This window comes from Ovis aries, chromosome 7 (genome assembly GCF_016772045.2).
Source record: "Ovis aries strain OAR_USU_Benz2616 breed Rambouillet chromosome 7, ARS-UI_Ramb_v3.0, whole genome shotgun sequence".
Classification (NCBI taxonomy): Eukaryota; Metazoa; Chordata; class Mammalia; order Artiodactyla; family Bovidae; genus Ovis; species Ovis aries.
In genome coordinates this window covers 44,976,582-44,993,944 of record NC_056060.1, presented here as the reverse complement: position 1 = coordinate 44,993,944, position 17,363 = coordinate 44,976,582, and the positions used below count along the sequence as shown (strand labels likewise).

At 39.9% G+C, this 17,363-nt stretch overlaps 1 protein-coding gene across 1 annotated transcript in view; it reads left to right on the top strand.

Moving 5' to 3' along the window:
• The window catches only part of RAB8B (RAB8B, member RAS oncogene family), a 68,563-nt gene that overhangs the window by 46,856 nt on the left and 4,344 nt on the right, over positions 1-17,363 (top strand). Inside the window, exons 3-7 of the mRNA XM_060419159.1 lie at positions 2,142-2,202; positions 11,403-11,480; positions 12,473-12,562; positions 13,832-13,897; positions 16,597-16,647. Coding sequence (XP_060275142.1) covers positions 2,142-2,202; positions 11,403-11,480; positions 12,473-12,562; positions 13,832-13,897; positions 16,597-16,647 — 346 coding nt within the window. The remainder of the gene's footprint in view (positions 1-2,141; positions 2,203-11,402; positions 11,481-12,472; positions 12,563-13,831; positions 13,898-16,596; positions 16,648-17,363) is intronic.

Genomic DNA, 17,363 nt, shown 5'->3' with positions numbered 1-17,363 from the left:
GCAGGGTTCCCCAACCCCCAGGCCAGGGACCACTACCATGCCTAGTTAGGAACCAGGCCACACAGCAGGTGGCAAGGGTCAGGCAAGACAGTGGAGCTTCATCTGTATTCACAGCTACTCCCCATCAGTCACATTACTGCCTGAGCTCTGCCTTCTGTCAGATCAGTGGCAGCATTAGATTCTCATAGGAATGCAAACTTACTCGAGGTGCAAACTTTGTGAACTGTACATGCAAGGATCTAGGTTGTGGCACTCCTAATGAGAATCTAATGCCTGATGGTCTGATTCAACATTATGGCGAGTCATCTAATTATTTTGTTATGTATCACAATGCAATAATAATAGAAATAAAATGCCCAAGAAATGCAATGTGCTTGAGTCATCCTGAAACTGGTCCCTGGTGCCAAAAAGGCTGGGGACCATTGCTGTATAGTCTTGATCAGAACAATAAGGAACATTTCTAGGAGCCTGTGGGTGATCAGCTAATTAGAGCTCCATGGCACTATTTATCAGCACTCTTGGCAGCGAAATAGTCTACCTTCAGTCTTCATGACCTGCATTCAGAATGGTACGGTTTCTTCTCCATCCTCACTGCAAAGCTGGTTCTAAATCAAGTAGCATATTAGAATCAAAATATATTTAGTCTGCTTAAAGGTGTTTTGCCTTTGTTTTCCCCATTTGTTTGCTGGGTACTAAATAAGTGCCTGTGTTATCTAATCCTGATCAATGAGAAGATGGCAGGATAAGATAATGGTGGTGTGAGACCCAGCCCTGCACTAAACAGCCAAGGCCTTGGATACTTGATTCTCAATCAAGTGTATGAGCTGTTTGGGGTTCCCAGGTGGTGCTAGAGGTAAAGAACCCACCTGCCAGTGCAAAAGACCTAAGAGACACAGGTTTGATCCCTGAGTTGGGAAGATCCCCTGGAGGAGGGCATGGCAATCCACTCCAGTATTCTTGCCTAGAGAATCCCATGGACAGAGGAGCCTGGCGGGCTACAGTCAATGGGGTTGCAAAGTGTTGGACAGGACTGAATCGACTCAGCACTCAGATGAGCTGTTTAGTGGCAGAGCTGGGCCCACAGCCCACCTGAGCCTGTCTTCTCTTCTGGAGAAGATGGATGATGGTAAAACTACCACATTGGGCTGTGGTGGGCATCATTTGCACACCATCTGAAAGTATTTTGTAAGGTATACATAAATGGTAAGGTATTTATTAACATTTTAAGTTACCATATTTTCCTTGGGCCTTCATCTCACTTAAATTTGGTATACACATATTAGAGTTTTAGTGTATTTCCACAAATGCGTCCTTTTTAGAAGCAATCAAATTAAACAATTTAGTTTTGTCTTAGTAACACAGGGAGTGAAATTAGTTCTGGCAGGAAGTGGAAAATTTAGGAATATTGATTTTTCCCAGATACTAAGGAAATTTGACTTCCTTAATAAGAATTGCTTTGGTAAATGTAATTTGAAATGTCAACGTTTTTCAGAATGTATTTTAATGGTATATCATTAGCCAAAAAAGTAAGAATAAATGCAAGTTTATATAACTTGGAGGTGTTGTTCATATTTTGAAGTCTTGGTCGACAATTGCATGTTGAACTCCAGGGTCTCATTTAATCACGGGCTCTAGAGCTGAAAAAGTTCTTGAGGAGATCCATTTTAGCATGCTCTACGGAGCAGAATTTGCACAGTAGTAAGTCCAGCCTGCCTGCTTGCTTTGTACAGAAATCAGACTTTCCATCAAAAGAGCAAAATGCCCTAATGATTAGGCATTTATAGAAAAGGATTGAACTGCCTCTAGGAGTCCAAGAATTTACAACTCTTCTCTATTCTCTTCCTCTTCTGGTTGATGAACACACTGTGCCGGTCCGGGCTGTGCATTTTCTTGTTGCTGCTTTTGTCATCAGAGTCCAAGTTTTTCACCCAAGTGATTGTGAGCTCCTGACAGGCGCCCGTGGCCACAGCCGCCTCCAGCTCACAGATGCACAACAGGCTCTCTTTGTGTCTTGTCCTCCTTCTCCCTGAAACCACTGCATTTGTGAGCAGACCGCAATTACATCTTCCTGCAGCTCAGAGCCTCTCGTCATTGTTGTTGATGATTTTTCTAACCACTCTTTCCTTTGTTTCAAATCTTAGGGACACAGCCGGTCAGGAAAGATTTCGAACCATCACAACAGCCTACTATAGAGGAGCCATGGTGAGTGTGTTTTAGGGTTTTGTGGAAGTAAAACATGCATATTCATTCGTCAGGTTTGTAGGATTCAAGCTGGAGTCTAGTACATTGGAGAAAATAGATTTTCTGATGTGAAAACAAGGCATTTAAAGGGTTTTTTTAAAACTGCGTTTAGTAGCTGTGTCCTCAACCACTGGTCTTCATAATATTACTCATGTATTTGGAGATGCGTTAGAACTCTGCACATTCTGAGTGATCATATATTTTTGTGCTTTGGCCTTTTATTAATGCCGTTGCCAAATCTTAACAAACCACAAGCTCTGTGACCAAGTCTTCAGTTCTTGCACCTTCTCCCCCATTCACCCTGCCACCACCATGCTTTCTCTCTCACCAGATCTACAGCATCCACTCCTATTGGCTCACCTTTCTGGAGTCTCCTCCACCGGTCTTCTGCCAGCTGGCCAGGAAGTAGCCGAAAGATCTGTGACTATCTGAGGCTTAGCATCTGGTGAATCTTTGACTACCAAGTCTTTCTTTGCTACATACTTGCCTTATCCTTGTTATCATAACTTCGTCACTTGGCTATTTTCCATCCTAAGATGCTTCATCTACACAACCCGTTCTATTGTTGGCTCATGGTGGATTCTGTGTGGTGCTGTGAGTACAATGGTGAATAAGGCAGTGTAGAAGCTGAGCTCTGCTGAACCAAGCCTAGAACGCCAGACCCAGAGCAGGGCTTTATCTCTGGCTTTTGCCTAAGTCACGTATAACTTGGAGCTTTAAATTATGATGAAATCCTGTATGCTCAGAGAGAAGACTGCACAGTCGAGATCAGGTAGACCAACCTGGTAGACTCTGGGGTGCCAGCTGCCATCATACCTAGCTTGTTGTGTAAAAGACTGTTGGTGCTGAGAGTGGCTGGAGGTGGTGGAGCTGGAGGGGTGATGGCTGTCCCTTTGCTGCAGGCAGCTGTGATCTGAACCCACAGATCCCTCTGTTGTCATGCTGCTCTCCCCGCCTCCTTCACTGCCACTGACCCTCCATTGTTTGAGTGCCAGTAATATCCCCCCAACAGAGGTTGGGAATTCCTTTTGGGAATTCCTTTTTAAAGCTCTCCTACCTGGGAACTATATACAACTAAGCATTGCATATATATGTGTTCTCCACCCTATAATACTTCAAAGTTTAAAAGTCATTATTTTAAGAAGGGCAGTTGTCAACTGCTCTTTATTTTGCTTAGATTAGAATCCAAGGGAAGGGACTTACCTTGTCTGAAGAAGTTTGTTTGTTGTTTATTTTCCCCTAGAAAGGATTTTTAAGGGTAAATAAGAACATCTTAACAGGGATGATTTAGAATAGTTCATAAGTAATTTTGATTAGAGGCATCTTTTAAACACAGTTTTTTATTTTTGGGGAATAATATATCGACACCACTTACAAGCATGTTTTCACTAGACAGTGGGCAAGAACACTTAGAGCGTGGAGCAAATGTTTGTCTTGGATGTGTAGCTCTAGCTTATGGTACAAGGCAAGAGGTCATTGAAATATGTTCTTTGAGATTTGAAGATGGTCTGTCTTTTTCATTTATCTACTGCCTAGCCATTTTCACATTATTGCAAGTAATTAGATATCGTTGCTATTCTAAAATATATCATCCTTTCTATTTTGATTTTTTAAAATCTAGGGATTTTTTTGTCCCTTTTGCTTTGCTATGATGCCAGGGCCTTACACATAGTAGATGTTCAATAAATACTTGCTGAAGGAGTGAATCAGTGAAAATTTTCAGACCCAGAAACAATCTTAGACACATCCTCAGGAAACCCTGCTCTGCTTGAGTCTTGGATCCTGCATATCATCCATTTCAGTGGGATGTGGGGTCGTCATGTTCTCATTTCCACAACTGGTGGTTCTGGCAGGTTTAGTTGGGTTGCTCAGGTGCGCAGCATAGTGGCAAGCACACTACTGGTCCTGCCCCCATGACAGAGTCCTTTGACCTGTTTCATACTATTCAGCAACGTGTGTAGGCATAGCAGTAACCCTGATGGACAGTCAGGCTCTGAGGAGAAGAGGGACCATATGCAACATTTCTCAGTACTGTCTGGCTGTTGTTGTTAAAGGTCTGTATACTAAATACATAAAATTTTTAACTGGTGTACCTGAATTTGTATTTCCAACTGATTCATAATATCAATTAGCCTAAAACAGAGGAAGTAGTCAAAGGGTTTTTGCTACTGAAACCAGATATAAATTAGTAATAGCTGCCAATCCCTGAGTCCAAGCTGTGTCCTAGGTTCTAGGTTAGTTAGTTCAGTTCAGTTGAGTCGCTCAGTCGTGTCTGACTCTTTATGACTCCATGGACTGCAGCACACCAGACTTCCCTGTCCATCACCAGCTCCTGGAGCTTACTCAAACTGATGTCCATTGAGTCAGTGATGCCATCCAACTGTCTCATCCTCTGTCATTACTTTCTCCCACCTTCAGCCTTTCCTAGCATCTGGGTCTTCTCCAGTGAGTCAGTTCTTTGCATCAGGTGGCCAAAGTATTGGAGTTTTAGCTTTAGCATTGGTCCTTCCAGTGAATATTCAGGACTGATTTCCTTTAGGATAGACTGCTTGGATCTCCTTGCAGTCCAAGGGACTCTCAAGAGTCTTCTCCAACACCACAGTTCAGAAGCATCAGTTCTTCAGTGCTCAGCTTTCTTTATAGTCCAACTCTCACACCCATACATGACTACTGAAAAAACCATAGTTTTGACTAGACAAAATAATGTCTCTGCTTCTTAATATGCTGTCTAGGTTGGTCATAGCTTTTCTTACAAGAAGCAGACATCTTTTAATTTCATGGCTGCAGTCACCATCTGCAGTGATTTATAAAGTCTGTCACTGTTTCCACTGTTTCCCCATCTATTTGCCATGAAGTGATGGGGCCAGATGCCTTGATCTTAGTTTCTGACTGTTGAGCTTTAAGCCAACTTGTCTGTTATTCCATGTCCAGTTCTAACTGTTGCTTCTTGACCTGCATACAGATTTCTCAGGTGGCAGGTCAGGTGGTCTCTTATTCCCATCTCTTTCAGAATTTTCCACAGTTTGTTGTGATCCACACAGTTAGAGGCTTTGGTGTAGTCAATAGAGTAGAAGTAGATGTTTTTCTGGAACTTCCTTGCTTTTTCCATGATGTAATGGATGTTGGCAATTTGATCTCTGGTTCCTCTGCCTTTTCTAAATCCAGCTTGAACATCTGGAAGTTCATGGATGTTCAGATCCCTTATGATTATACAGTAGAAGTGACAAATAGATTCAAGAGATTAGATCTGATAGACAGAGTTCCTGATGAACTATGGACAGAGGTTCGTGACATTGTACAGGAGGCAGTGATCAAGACCATCTCCAAGGAAAAGAAATGCAAAAAGTCAAAATGGTTGTCTGAGGAGGCCTTACAAATAGCTTAGAGAAGAAGAGAAGCTAAAAGCAAAGGAAAAAAGGAAAGATATATCCATTTGAATGCAGAGTTCCGAAGAATAGCAAGGAGAGATAAGAAAGCGATCAGTGCAAAGAAATAGAGGAGAACAATAGAGTGGGAAAGACCAGAGATCTCTTCAAGAAAATTAGAGCTACCAAGGGAACATTTCATGCAAAGATGGGCTCAATAAAGGATAGAAATGGTACAGACCTAATAGAAGCAGAAGATATTAAGAAGAGGGGCAAGAATACTCAGAAGAACTAAAGAAAAAAGATCTTCATGACCCAGATAACCACGATGGTGTGGTCACTCACCTAGAATCAGACATCCTGGAATGTGAAGTCAAGTGGACCTTAGGAAGCATCACTACGAGCAAAGCTAGTGGAAGTGATGGAATTCCAGTTGAGCTATTTCAAATCCTAAAAGATTTGCTATGAAAGTGCTGCACTCAATATGCCAGCAAATTTGAAAAATTCAGCAGTGGCCACAGGACTGGAAAAGGTCAGTTTTCATTTCAATCCCCCAAAAAGGCAATGCCAAAGAATGTTCAAACTACCATACAATTATATTCATTTCACATGCTAGCAAAGCAGTGCTCAAAATTCTCCAAGCCAGGCTTCAACAGTATGTGAACCATGAACTTCCAGGTTCTAGGTAAAGTACTTTACAAATAATATGTCAGTTGATCCTCAAAAATCCAATCTGGGGGACTTCCTGGTAGTCCAGTGGTTAAGAATCTGCCTTACAGTGCAAGGAACGTGGGTTCAATCCCTGCTTGGGGAACTAAGCTCCCACATACCACAGAGCAACTGAACCTATGTGCGGTAACGATTGTGCCTGTGTGTATGTTCCAGAGCCCAGATGCCACAACTGGAGAAGTGTGCATGTCACGACGAAAGGTCCTGCATGCCACAATTAAGACCTGATGCAGCCAAATGAATAAAAACAAATACTACATATTTTTAAAGTAAATAAATAAATATTGTTTGTTTGTTTTTTTTTAAAAAGGGCAGTGTGAAAAATATTCTGTCCTCATTTCCCAAATGAGTAAATGCAGACTGAGAGGGACAAATTAATCTCTCCAGCATCTCCCAGGTAGCATGTGGTGAAGCCCAGCCTGAGTGTCTCTGACTCCAGAATCTGTGCTCTTAACCACTACACTGTGTTTACTTCCTGTGCCAACTACTCCAGAACTACTTGACAAACAGAAAGCAGTGAAGATCCAGGTTGTCTGTATAGCCCAAGAGGTAGTAGAGCTCTGAAGTGTTTTGTTTAATTTTAATTGTAGGCAGCTAAGCTGTTTGAATCAGTAATTATTCAGGTTGCATTTTTTTTAGGCTTTTAAAAATTGTAAAATATATGTAAGATAAAATTTAGCATTTAAGTGTATAGTTCTAAACTTTGAATTTTTAAATTAAATTTGCTTATTGTAAAATCTTCTTTACAGTGTAGTCAAAGTTAAACATTTCCTTTTGAGGCTAGGAGGAGGGAGGGTAAAGAAAAATGTTGTTTGCCATTTAGATTTAAAGAATATTTATTTTTCTGCTTGTGAAAAGCTTACATGTAATGTTGTTGTTCAGTCGTTAAGTCATGCCCCACTCTGCATGGACTCCAGCATGCCAGGCTTCTCTGTCTTTCAGAATCTCCTGGAAAGGGAAAGTGAAGTCATGTAGCCCACCAGGCTCCTCCATCCATGGAATTTTCTAGGCAAGAGTACTGGAGTGGGTTGCCATTTCCTTCTCCAGGGGATCTTCCCAGCCCAGCGATCGAACCCAGGTCTCCCACATTGCAAGCAGACGTTTTACCATCTGAGCCACCAGGGAATCCCTAGTGTCTCCTGGAGTTTGCTCACATTCATGTCCATTGAGTTGGTGATGCTGTCTAACCATTTCATCCTCTCCCTCTGTCTTCTCTGTTTGCCTTCAGTCTTTCCCAGCATCAGGGAGTTTCCCACTGAGTTGGCTCTTAGCATCAGGTGGCCAACGTGTTGGAGCTTCAGCTTCAGCATCAGTCCTTCCAATGTATACTCAGGGTTGATTTCCTTTAGAATTGACTAATTTGATCTCCTTGCAGTCCAAGGGACTCTGAAGAGTCTTCTCCAACACCACAGTTTGAAAGCATCAATTCTTCGGTTCTCGGCTTTCTTTATGGTCCATCTTTCACATCCATACATGACTACTAGAAAAACCATAACTTTGACTATACAGGTGTTTGTTGGCAGTGATGTTTCTGCTTTTTAGTACACTGTCTAGGTTTGTCATAGCCTTCCTTCCAAGGAGAAAGAGTGCTTTAATTTCGTGGCTGCAGTCACTGTTCACACTGATTTTGGAGCCCAAGAAAATAACATCTGTCACTGCTTCCACTTCTTCCTCTTCTGTTTGCCATGAATTGATGGGACCAGATGCCATGATCTTAGTTTTTTGAATGTTGAGTTTTAAGCCACCTCTTTTACTTTGCTGTTTCATCCTCATCAAGAGGCTGTTTAGTTCCTCTTCACTTTCTGCCACTAGAGTGGTATCATCTGTGTATTTGGAGTTGGTGATCCTTTTCTTGATTCCGTCTTGTGATTCATCCAGCTCGGCATTTCACGTAATGTATTCTGTATATAAGTTAAATAAACAGGGTGACAATATACAGCCTTGTTTTAGTCCTTTCCCATTTTGAACCAGTATGTTGTTCCATGTAAGCCTCTAACTGTTGCTTCTTGACCCACTTACAGATTTCTCAGGAGACAGGTAAGGTGATCTCCCATATCATTAAGAACTTTTTATGGTTCATTGTGATCACACAGTCAAAGGCTTTAACATAGTGAAGCAGAAGTAGATGTTTTTTCTGGAATTCCCTTGGTTTCTCTATGATCCAACGAATGTTGGCAATTTAATCTTTGGTTCCTCTACCTTTTCTAAACCTAGCTTGTGCATCTGAAAGTTCTTGGTTCATGCACTTCTGACGCCTAGCTTGAAAGATTTTGAGCATAATCTTACTAGCATGTGAAATGAGCGCAATTGTGCGGTCGTTTGAACATTCTTTGGCATTGCCCTTCTTTGGGATTGGAATGAAAACTGATGTTTTCCAGTCTTGTGGCCACTGCTGAATTTGAAAGCTTTAAAAATCCCAAGAAACCATCTTAAAACCCCACATGAGACATAGCTTCTTTTAACATTTTGCTATGTTTCCTGAATTCTTTCATCTATGTGTACATATTTGTTGTCTATGATTTATGTTTATTTATATTTATATTTTATTTTTATTTATAAAGTTGGAAACCAGACCCTGAAAGATTTTGCCTACTATTTAAGGAATTTTAATATAATTAAGAGTACAATGGAGAGATGCTAAAGGATTTTAAACAATGAGGTGATAACTCTGGTGCCCTTACGAAGAGTGGATTAGAGGAGGTTAAGAACGAAAGCAGGGAGACCTAAGTCACCCGGGTAAAGGCTAATTGATGAAAATGTGAATAAGGCCATGCATGTGGGGAATCGGATTGTGGAAATATTGAGAGTGTTGAGTCCATCGGACTTAGTGACTGATTGGTGGTGGAGGAAATTACTCCCAGGGGTCTGCTTGTGCAGGCTGGCAGGGTTGAGTGAGTGAGTAAAAGTTGCTCAGTCATGTCCAACTCTTTGCGACCCCACGAACTATACAGTTGGAGAAGGCAGTGGCACCCCACTCTAGTACTCTTGCCTGGAAAATCCCATGGACGTAGGAGCCTGATAGGCTGCAGTCCATGGGGTCGCTAAGAGTTGGACACAACTGAGCAACTTCACTTTCACTTTTCACTTTCATGCATTGGAGAAGGAAATGGCAACCCACTCCAGTGTTCTTGCCTGGAGAATCCCAGGGACAGGGGAGCCTGGTGGGCTGCCATCTGTGGGGTCACACAGAGTCAGACACGACTGAAGCAACTTAGCAGCAGCAACAGGAGTATACAGTTCATGGAGCTTTCCAGATCAGAATACTGGAGTGGGTAGCCTTTCCCTTCTCCAGGGGATATCTCAATCCAGGGATTGAATCCAGATCTCCCGCATTGCAGATGGATTCTTTACCAGCTGAGCCACAAGGGAATCCCTACAGGGTTGTATTGCACTTCTTCAAAATGAGAGTAGAGGGAGAAAGAGAAGATTTGGAGGGGACAAAGACAACTTTCTGTTTTGCTTAGTTGAGTTTTTGGTGACCAAATGGGCCATGTAGGAGCTGATGTCCAATCAGTGTTCTCCAGGGCACCCTGACCCCTATCTTTGTCTTCAGCTTTATCTTGTGCCCTTCTCCCATTGGATCCAGGCACTCTTTTTTTGTCTTGCTTTATAATGTTTATTCATTTATTTGAGTGTTCTGGATCTTAGTTGCAGCACACGAGATCTTCAGTCTTCCTGGCAGTCTCTGGAATCTTCAGTTGGTACATGTGGGATGTAGTTCCCTGGCCAGTGATCAAACCCCAGCCTCTTGCATTGGGAGCTCATCGTCTTAGCCATTGGACCACCAGTAAAGTCCCTCAAACCAGGGCACTCTTGCCATGCTGACCGTCTTTACTCAATCTAATAGGTTCTGGGCCTTTCTGGAGAGCAAGATAATTTATCCCATTTCTGTGATATTCCAGACACTGAGGGCTTCCCCTCTTCACCCCTCTTCACCCCAGCCTCTATCCCTGTGCCCAGTTCAAATCTTCTCAGTCCTCAGGCCTTGGCTTTAATGTCATTTTCTCAGAGAAACCCTCCATGAATCACCCTAGTCCCTCAACCAGATTAGATTAGCATTTTCACTCAGAACTCCTCAGCCTTCTTCATAGCAATTGCCTAAATTATAATTAATTATATAACTAGTGGTTCATTGTTTTCTTTGCCAACCATCCATAAGAAGGGACCTTGCCTGTCTTATTTACTACTGGTAGCATTTGTTCCACTATCAGGCACATAGTAGGTACTCACTAAATATTTGTTGGAATGGATAGATGGAGTTGGATCTAGCACTTAACACACAAGTGCAGTCTTGCGATACAGATTTTGAAATGGGTAGCATACAAGTGTCAGCTGGAACATTTAGAAGATTAACTGTTTAAAATACCAGACATGGGGTCTTCCAAAATATGATCGTGCCTTCATTAAACTGTGTAACAAATGCATTATATTTTGAGTGTCTGTGATTTACTTTTTTTAGATTAGTAACATTTGATCAGTTCATATAAAAAGAAATAAATCTAAAGTTGTGTGGTTACAATCTTAGAATAAGTGTAAGAAGCAAAAGGACTTCCCTGGTGGTCCAGTGATTAAGACTCCATGCTTCCAATGCAGGGGACTCAGGTTTAATCCCTGTTTGAGGAATTAAGGTCCCACATACAGTATGATGTGGCCATTTTAAGAATAAGAGGCAAAATAATTTCTGCTTAGAACAAATAAGTGCACCATAGAAGTGATCCCCTCTTACCTTCAGTGTTATCTCTATTTTAACGTAAATATCCTGCTAGCTTTAATTGGTACCAGTTCTCATACTATGAGGTCAGGTAGAAAGGGTATACCATAATCACTAACTCATTAAAGGTTAACAGTGAAAAAAATGTTAACATGTTATTTACATGGTGAGACAATGGAAGATTTTATTTATTTATTTTGTTTCTCTGTATTTTAAACATTTATTATAAATTCCTTTTATAAAGACAGAAAAAGGACAAACCCAGAGTTCCTGGAAGAGAAGAGTACATTGATAATGATATTCTTTGCTTTAAAATGTAGAAAGCACTAAAGAAAGATCTTTTTTTTCCTCTTTAGGGAATTATGCTGGTCTATGACATCACAAATGAAAAGTCCTTTGACAATATTAAAAATTGGATAAGAAACATTGAAGAGGTAGGTATGGGAAAGACAGTGGACACTGGAGAAGAATCCCGCTGGGTGCTTACAGAGGGCTCGCTTTTTCTGTCTCCCTGTCACATAGCTGAGCTGCGGGAAGTAGGGTGTGGGCAGGTTAGACACTTCGCTCTGAGGAGTGCCAGGGAGGGTAACATCTCTGGTACTGCCAGTCTGACTGCTCCGTTGGCCTAGGGAGTGCAGACAGAGGGGCAGGTTCACAGAAGTTTAAACTTGTCCCCGATCTTGAAAATAATGTAATCTAAAAAACCCCTGTTCTACGCATGAGAAGACTCAGGTCGGAAAGAGGTAACCTGCATGTGCTCTTAGAGCCTTTAAAAAGGAGTTGTTGCCATTCAGTCTCTGTGTCGTGTCCGACTCTTTGCGACCCTATGGATTGTCTGGTTCTCGGGTTCTGTCTGTTCCCTCATACTGTTTGACTGGCAGAAATACATCTTTATTCTGGTAACTCATTTTGCCCTTCTAACATTCTGTTCATCTTAGATATTTAAATTTTGATTTAATTCCACTGTGATTGGTATTGAGACCTTTTTTTAATGTCTCTGACATTTCAGATTCTGAAATAATTTCATACACATTTATATTAAACCATGTGAATTTATTGTTTAAGTAGTTCAAAATCCAAAATACCTTCCACATCGGCTCTCTTGGTACTGAGATTCTCTCCTTTCTATGACCCAGACTAACATTTAGGAGTTTTATTGTTGGATAACTATAGGTTTTATTTTTGTTTGTTCATGTACCAAAGAAGACCTAAGAATGACTGCAAGGCCTTTGGGGAAAAAGTTATGCTGTAACTTTCCCCTCCTCTCATTTAAAAAATTTTCCTCTGAATCAGGTTTTGTGTTGAGTAAGAGATTATTTGTTTTGCAATTAAATTTATGGATCTGCTTCTGACAGGTTAAGATTTGCCTATTGGACAGCTGTGTTTTTCTCATGTTGTTTCCTGATATACTGTTTTATCCCTGCAGCATGCCTCTTCAGATGTTGAAAGAATGATCCTGGGTAACAAATGTGATATGAATGACAAAAGACAAGTATCAAAAGAAAGAGGAGAGAAGGTAAATTTGAACTGAATAAATGAAGATTGGAGTCTACTCATATTAAGCATTCATTTTCATACTATTGTTTATTGATTTAAGTTTTTTAAGTATGTATATTTTAATCCATTAAAAAGCCAGCAGACAGTTGTAATCCATACTTGAATGGTATGAATTAGTATTCAAGCTCCAACTGCATACACTATGTAGTCATGACTCATTCCTCAAGAATTTGCTCTTTTCTGGGAGATACAATTTGGTCCTTTTTCAGATTCGCGCAGCTGAGAGTTCAGGCTGTTTGTTCCATATCTATGTGCAAATGCCCAGTTCTGAAGTTAAACCAAGTCCTTCTCTTTGAAAAAAAGTCAGAGGATAGGTAAAGTTTCAACAGTAATCATTTTTCAATTCATTATTTTTTTTTTCCCAAGAATATTTTACTACATATTAGTTTAGGTCATTATGAATAAACTCTTTGCAAACTCATTGAGCTGTAGATATTTATATTTATAACCTTTTCTCTTGTGTCCTACAAAACAAGAGTCTATTATACATATATATTCATTTTTATGACATTTTCCAAACTGACTTAAAGGCTTCAATTTTTTAAGTCTTAGAATTTTGCTTTAGCTTTTTTTTTTTTTTTTCCTTAGGGGTACAGGGAAAATGCATTTTGTTTTTTAATCTGACTATACACTTTTTTCCCCTGAAAACATTCACTTAATCTTGGTGTTGCAAATGAACTGGGAATTCTTTGGAAATAGATGGGAATGTAGAAGAATTCACAATTTGCCGCAATGAATAGAAACCCAAGCAATGAGATTTTAAGTTTTAGTATTTTAAGCTTTAGTTCTTTTATGCAGTTTAAGAAAATTTATTTTATTTATTAAAATAATATGTATTATCTTAAATATCCAATTTATTAAGAAAATAATGAAAACTTACAATAGTAATTGTTGGAGATTTGTAATTTGAAGTCAAATGTATCCCAAATTTATGATACAGGTGAGTGTCTAATATGTTTTCTAGTGATTAGAAAACTAAAGGTATAATAGAAAAAAAGAGAAATACTCAAGTTATGTCTTGAGTAGAAGTGCCATTTTAGTTACTAGATGATGGAATTGGATCTCTAAATTACAAACACGATAGAAGAAAGCAAAAGAATTTGAGGACCACAGGAGTTCTGAACTAAGTACTCTCCCTTTGGGACTTTGGAAAACCTAAAAAAATATAAATGCTCTATATGTTCAAGAAGCTTGCCCTGAATTTCAGTGTTCCTCTTTTGTCTTCCAGTTAGCAATTGACTATGGGATTAAATTCTTGGAGACGAGTGCAAAATCCAGTATGAATGTAGAAGAGGTGAGAAGGAAATGTTTGGTGACTTGTTATGTAGTAGCGTTCGTGTCTTGGTGCCTGTGTTCAACTCTCCGAGCCTTGATATTTCCTGACTTAGTAAATGCTTCCACTTCCATTTCATAAACTTTTGTGCTTCTGACTGTTATGAGGACCTTGGTTGCTAGATTTGTAGTACCTGTCTTTCACATGGCATATATTAGATCACTTCATTGAGAGTCACTGGACAGAAGATGGGAGTTCAGGTTCAGTTCAGTTTTGCCCTTTGTTTAGGAAGCTGGAAATCCTGCTGCTGTGGTCTCTGCTCATTCATCATTGTTCATGTCATCCTATACTAACTTGTAGCACAGAGTCTTAATTCCTTTCATGTCTGCACTCTCAAGAGACAATTCACCTGTTAGCTTAGTGATCAGATTCCCTTTGAATACATGCTTGAAGTCAATTAAGCATGATCCCTTTTAATACAGTGGCATTAAGTAGGTATAAGAAACTATTTATCAGAGAGTAGTTTTAATAAGTTTTCAGTAACTGTTAAAACCAAATTATCTAAAGTCTTCTAAGAAATAGATTTTCTTTAGAAGGGCAGAACTTTGATATTTTCTTTTTTAAAAACATTTTTTAAATTGATCATAAAAATAATACATGTATTATGTGTTAATACATGTCATTTACTTAACAGTAATACTGAGGGTTTCGTAAACATTGACTTTATCAAGCTAAGTCACTGTTCACCGTGACATCATGACTGCAAATTGAGACTTTAATGACTTGACTCGTGGTCACTGATCGGAACTTTTTCTTTCTTTTAAATAACTAATGGTCATTTTTTCAGGTTGGCTAGTGGGTGTTAGGAAACAGGAAACCTCTTCTGATTTATTTACTGGAGAATAGAAAAGCAGAAAAATGCTTCCTTTTGCTTGCAACAGAAGGATTTCCTTTCATGCAAAAGAGAGGAGCCTCTTCAGTCAGCTTTAATGGTGGAGACAGGAGAGAAACCTGCTCTGAGATGTGGTAGGACTGTGCCACAGAACGTTTTCTGTACCCTGACTTCAGTCTGCACTAGTCCTGTGCCCTGATCTCACCTGTGACTTAAAAGAGAATACTGAACTGTGAATTCCCTGACAGACCAATTGTTAGGACTTTGCACTTTTACTGCTGAGGGCCCAAGTTCAGTCCCTGGTCAGGGAACTAAGATATCCCACAAGGCACATGGCATGGCCAAAGAAAAAAGAGAGAGCACACTGCGCTCTATCTATGGAAATATTGACCTGGAGATTGCTCAGGCTGCTTATTCTAGTCAGGTGTTCCGTGGAGATTAGCAGTTTTCCCAGAGCTTTAACTTAACCTCAAAAACTGGGGTAGGATTACTTAGAAACTTTGACTCACAGGTGACCAGTGTGACAGTGAGACACTGACGGAGTGATGATAGTAGGTATCGTATTGCTTCTTTCTGACTGGTTTGGGAATAATAACCCTGCTGGACATGTTTGGGGACATGAGAATTGTTGGGAACAGACTGACATAGCAGTGGGTTTAGCGTGGAGACAACTGAAGAAGCCTTAAGAATCCTGGCTCTGTAGAAACAAAGTCAGGATGATAAGTTTTAAAACCATTTGGCTTAGAGTTGGGTCAAGACACACTAGGCATAAAATGCCACTGAGATTTTGTTCTGCTACCACTGGAACTTATTTCCATAGTGGGGAATTGAGTTGAGCGTAGAAACGCTTGGGATTTGGGGAGGTTGAGACACGAGAGGTTCTGTGTTTTCTGGGATAAGAGTGAAAGTCATTTGAAAGAGGAAGTTGGGAATAAAGGGTAGAAATTTTTATGAAAATAGCTTTCAGAGCTGTGAAAGTGAAATGAAAGTGTTAGTCACTCAGTTCTGTCTGAGTCTGCGACTCCATACACTGTAGCCTGTCCATGGAATTCTCCAGGCAAGAATACTTGAGTGGGTTGCCATTTCCTTCTCCAGGGGATTTTTCTGACTCAGGGATCAAACCTGGATCTCCTGCATTGCAGGCAGATTCTTTACTGTCTGAGCCACCAGGGAGAATTATTCTTTCAGTTTTTAAGCAGGTATTCATCATCTCCTACACCAGGAACTATGCCCCGACTTTGGGAACACACAAGTGCTGTAGACCCTCTGCCTCGCAACTCAACAAGTGTCATATTAGGAATTTGTGCCAGATGTTTGTGGGTTGTTTCCTTTTTTTAATATATTACTTATTGGGCTGCAGTGAGTCTAAGTTGCAATGGGATCTTCATTGCGTCATGCAGGTCTTTTGTTGCAGTGCACAGACTCTCTCTAGTTGTGGCTCATGGGCTCTAAAGCATGCAGGCTTCAGCAGTTGCAGCGCTCAGGGTTAGTTGCTCCGTGGCATGTGGGATCTTAGTTCCCCATCCAGGGAGCGAACCTGTGTCCCCTGCATTGCAGGGCAGATCTTAACCACTGGACCACCAGGGAAGCCCCAGTGCCAGATGTTATGTGCAAAAAATATTTGATGAATGACAGTTTGATTATATTGGAAAACCTTTATGATAAAATTGAAAAATAAGTAGTCATGTGTCTACTGATTGCAATTATGTTCTTTTTCTCAATTAAAAACGCTAAAGTAATATATTTTTATTTTATAATGAAATGAAATCTACATTTCTAATTTAAAAGATAAACATATAATAATGAAATCTTTCGCTTTACCTTTTAGGCATTTTTCACACTTGCACGAGATATAATGACAAAACTCAACAGGAAAATGGTTTGTATATAATATATAATTTTATTTTCCTTATGCTGTGTTTAAATTTGTTTTCTTATTTATGTTGCTTATTTAATTAAAGAAAAGGCATATATTCACATTAAATCATTTTTTCCCTGTCTTACCTTTTCACCCAGTTAAACTTTGATTCATTTCTGTTTTCTCCAATTTTTTTATTTCTGAACTGCAGCTGTTTCAGTTCTTTCCTCTGGCTCCATAAGTGGTCTTTGATCGAATTTTGTTCAGAATAATTAAAGTAATAATGGCACAAATTAAATATTTTACTCTCTCCCTGTGTCTGTATATAACTATGATTTTGAAGTTGGTGAAGTTTGCTTCAATTTGAAACAACTTCAGTGATGACTCATTAGGACAACCTGAAAAGTTTGGTTTACCCTGAATCTTGCGTGTAATTGTATACCTTATGTTACCAGCTCTTCTTGCCTCTAACAGGATTGCCTGTACCAGTATCTTAATATCATTTCCATCATTACCCTTGATACTTTACACTCTTGTGGTTATAATTTCGTTGGACTGGAAATAGGAACTTCCTAGCTAAAATGTTGTTAATATATTAGGTGCTCACCTTAAAATATTTTTCCCATTTTAACCCACCGTTTCCAAAGAAATAAAAAACATAAGAGCTTAGCTAGTTCCCTTCCTAATTAGACTACTGAGTACAAATTTATGAGCATGGTTAGATGTTTTTATTTTTT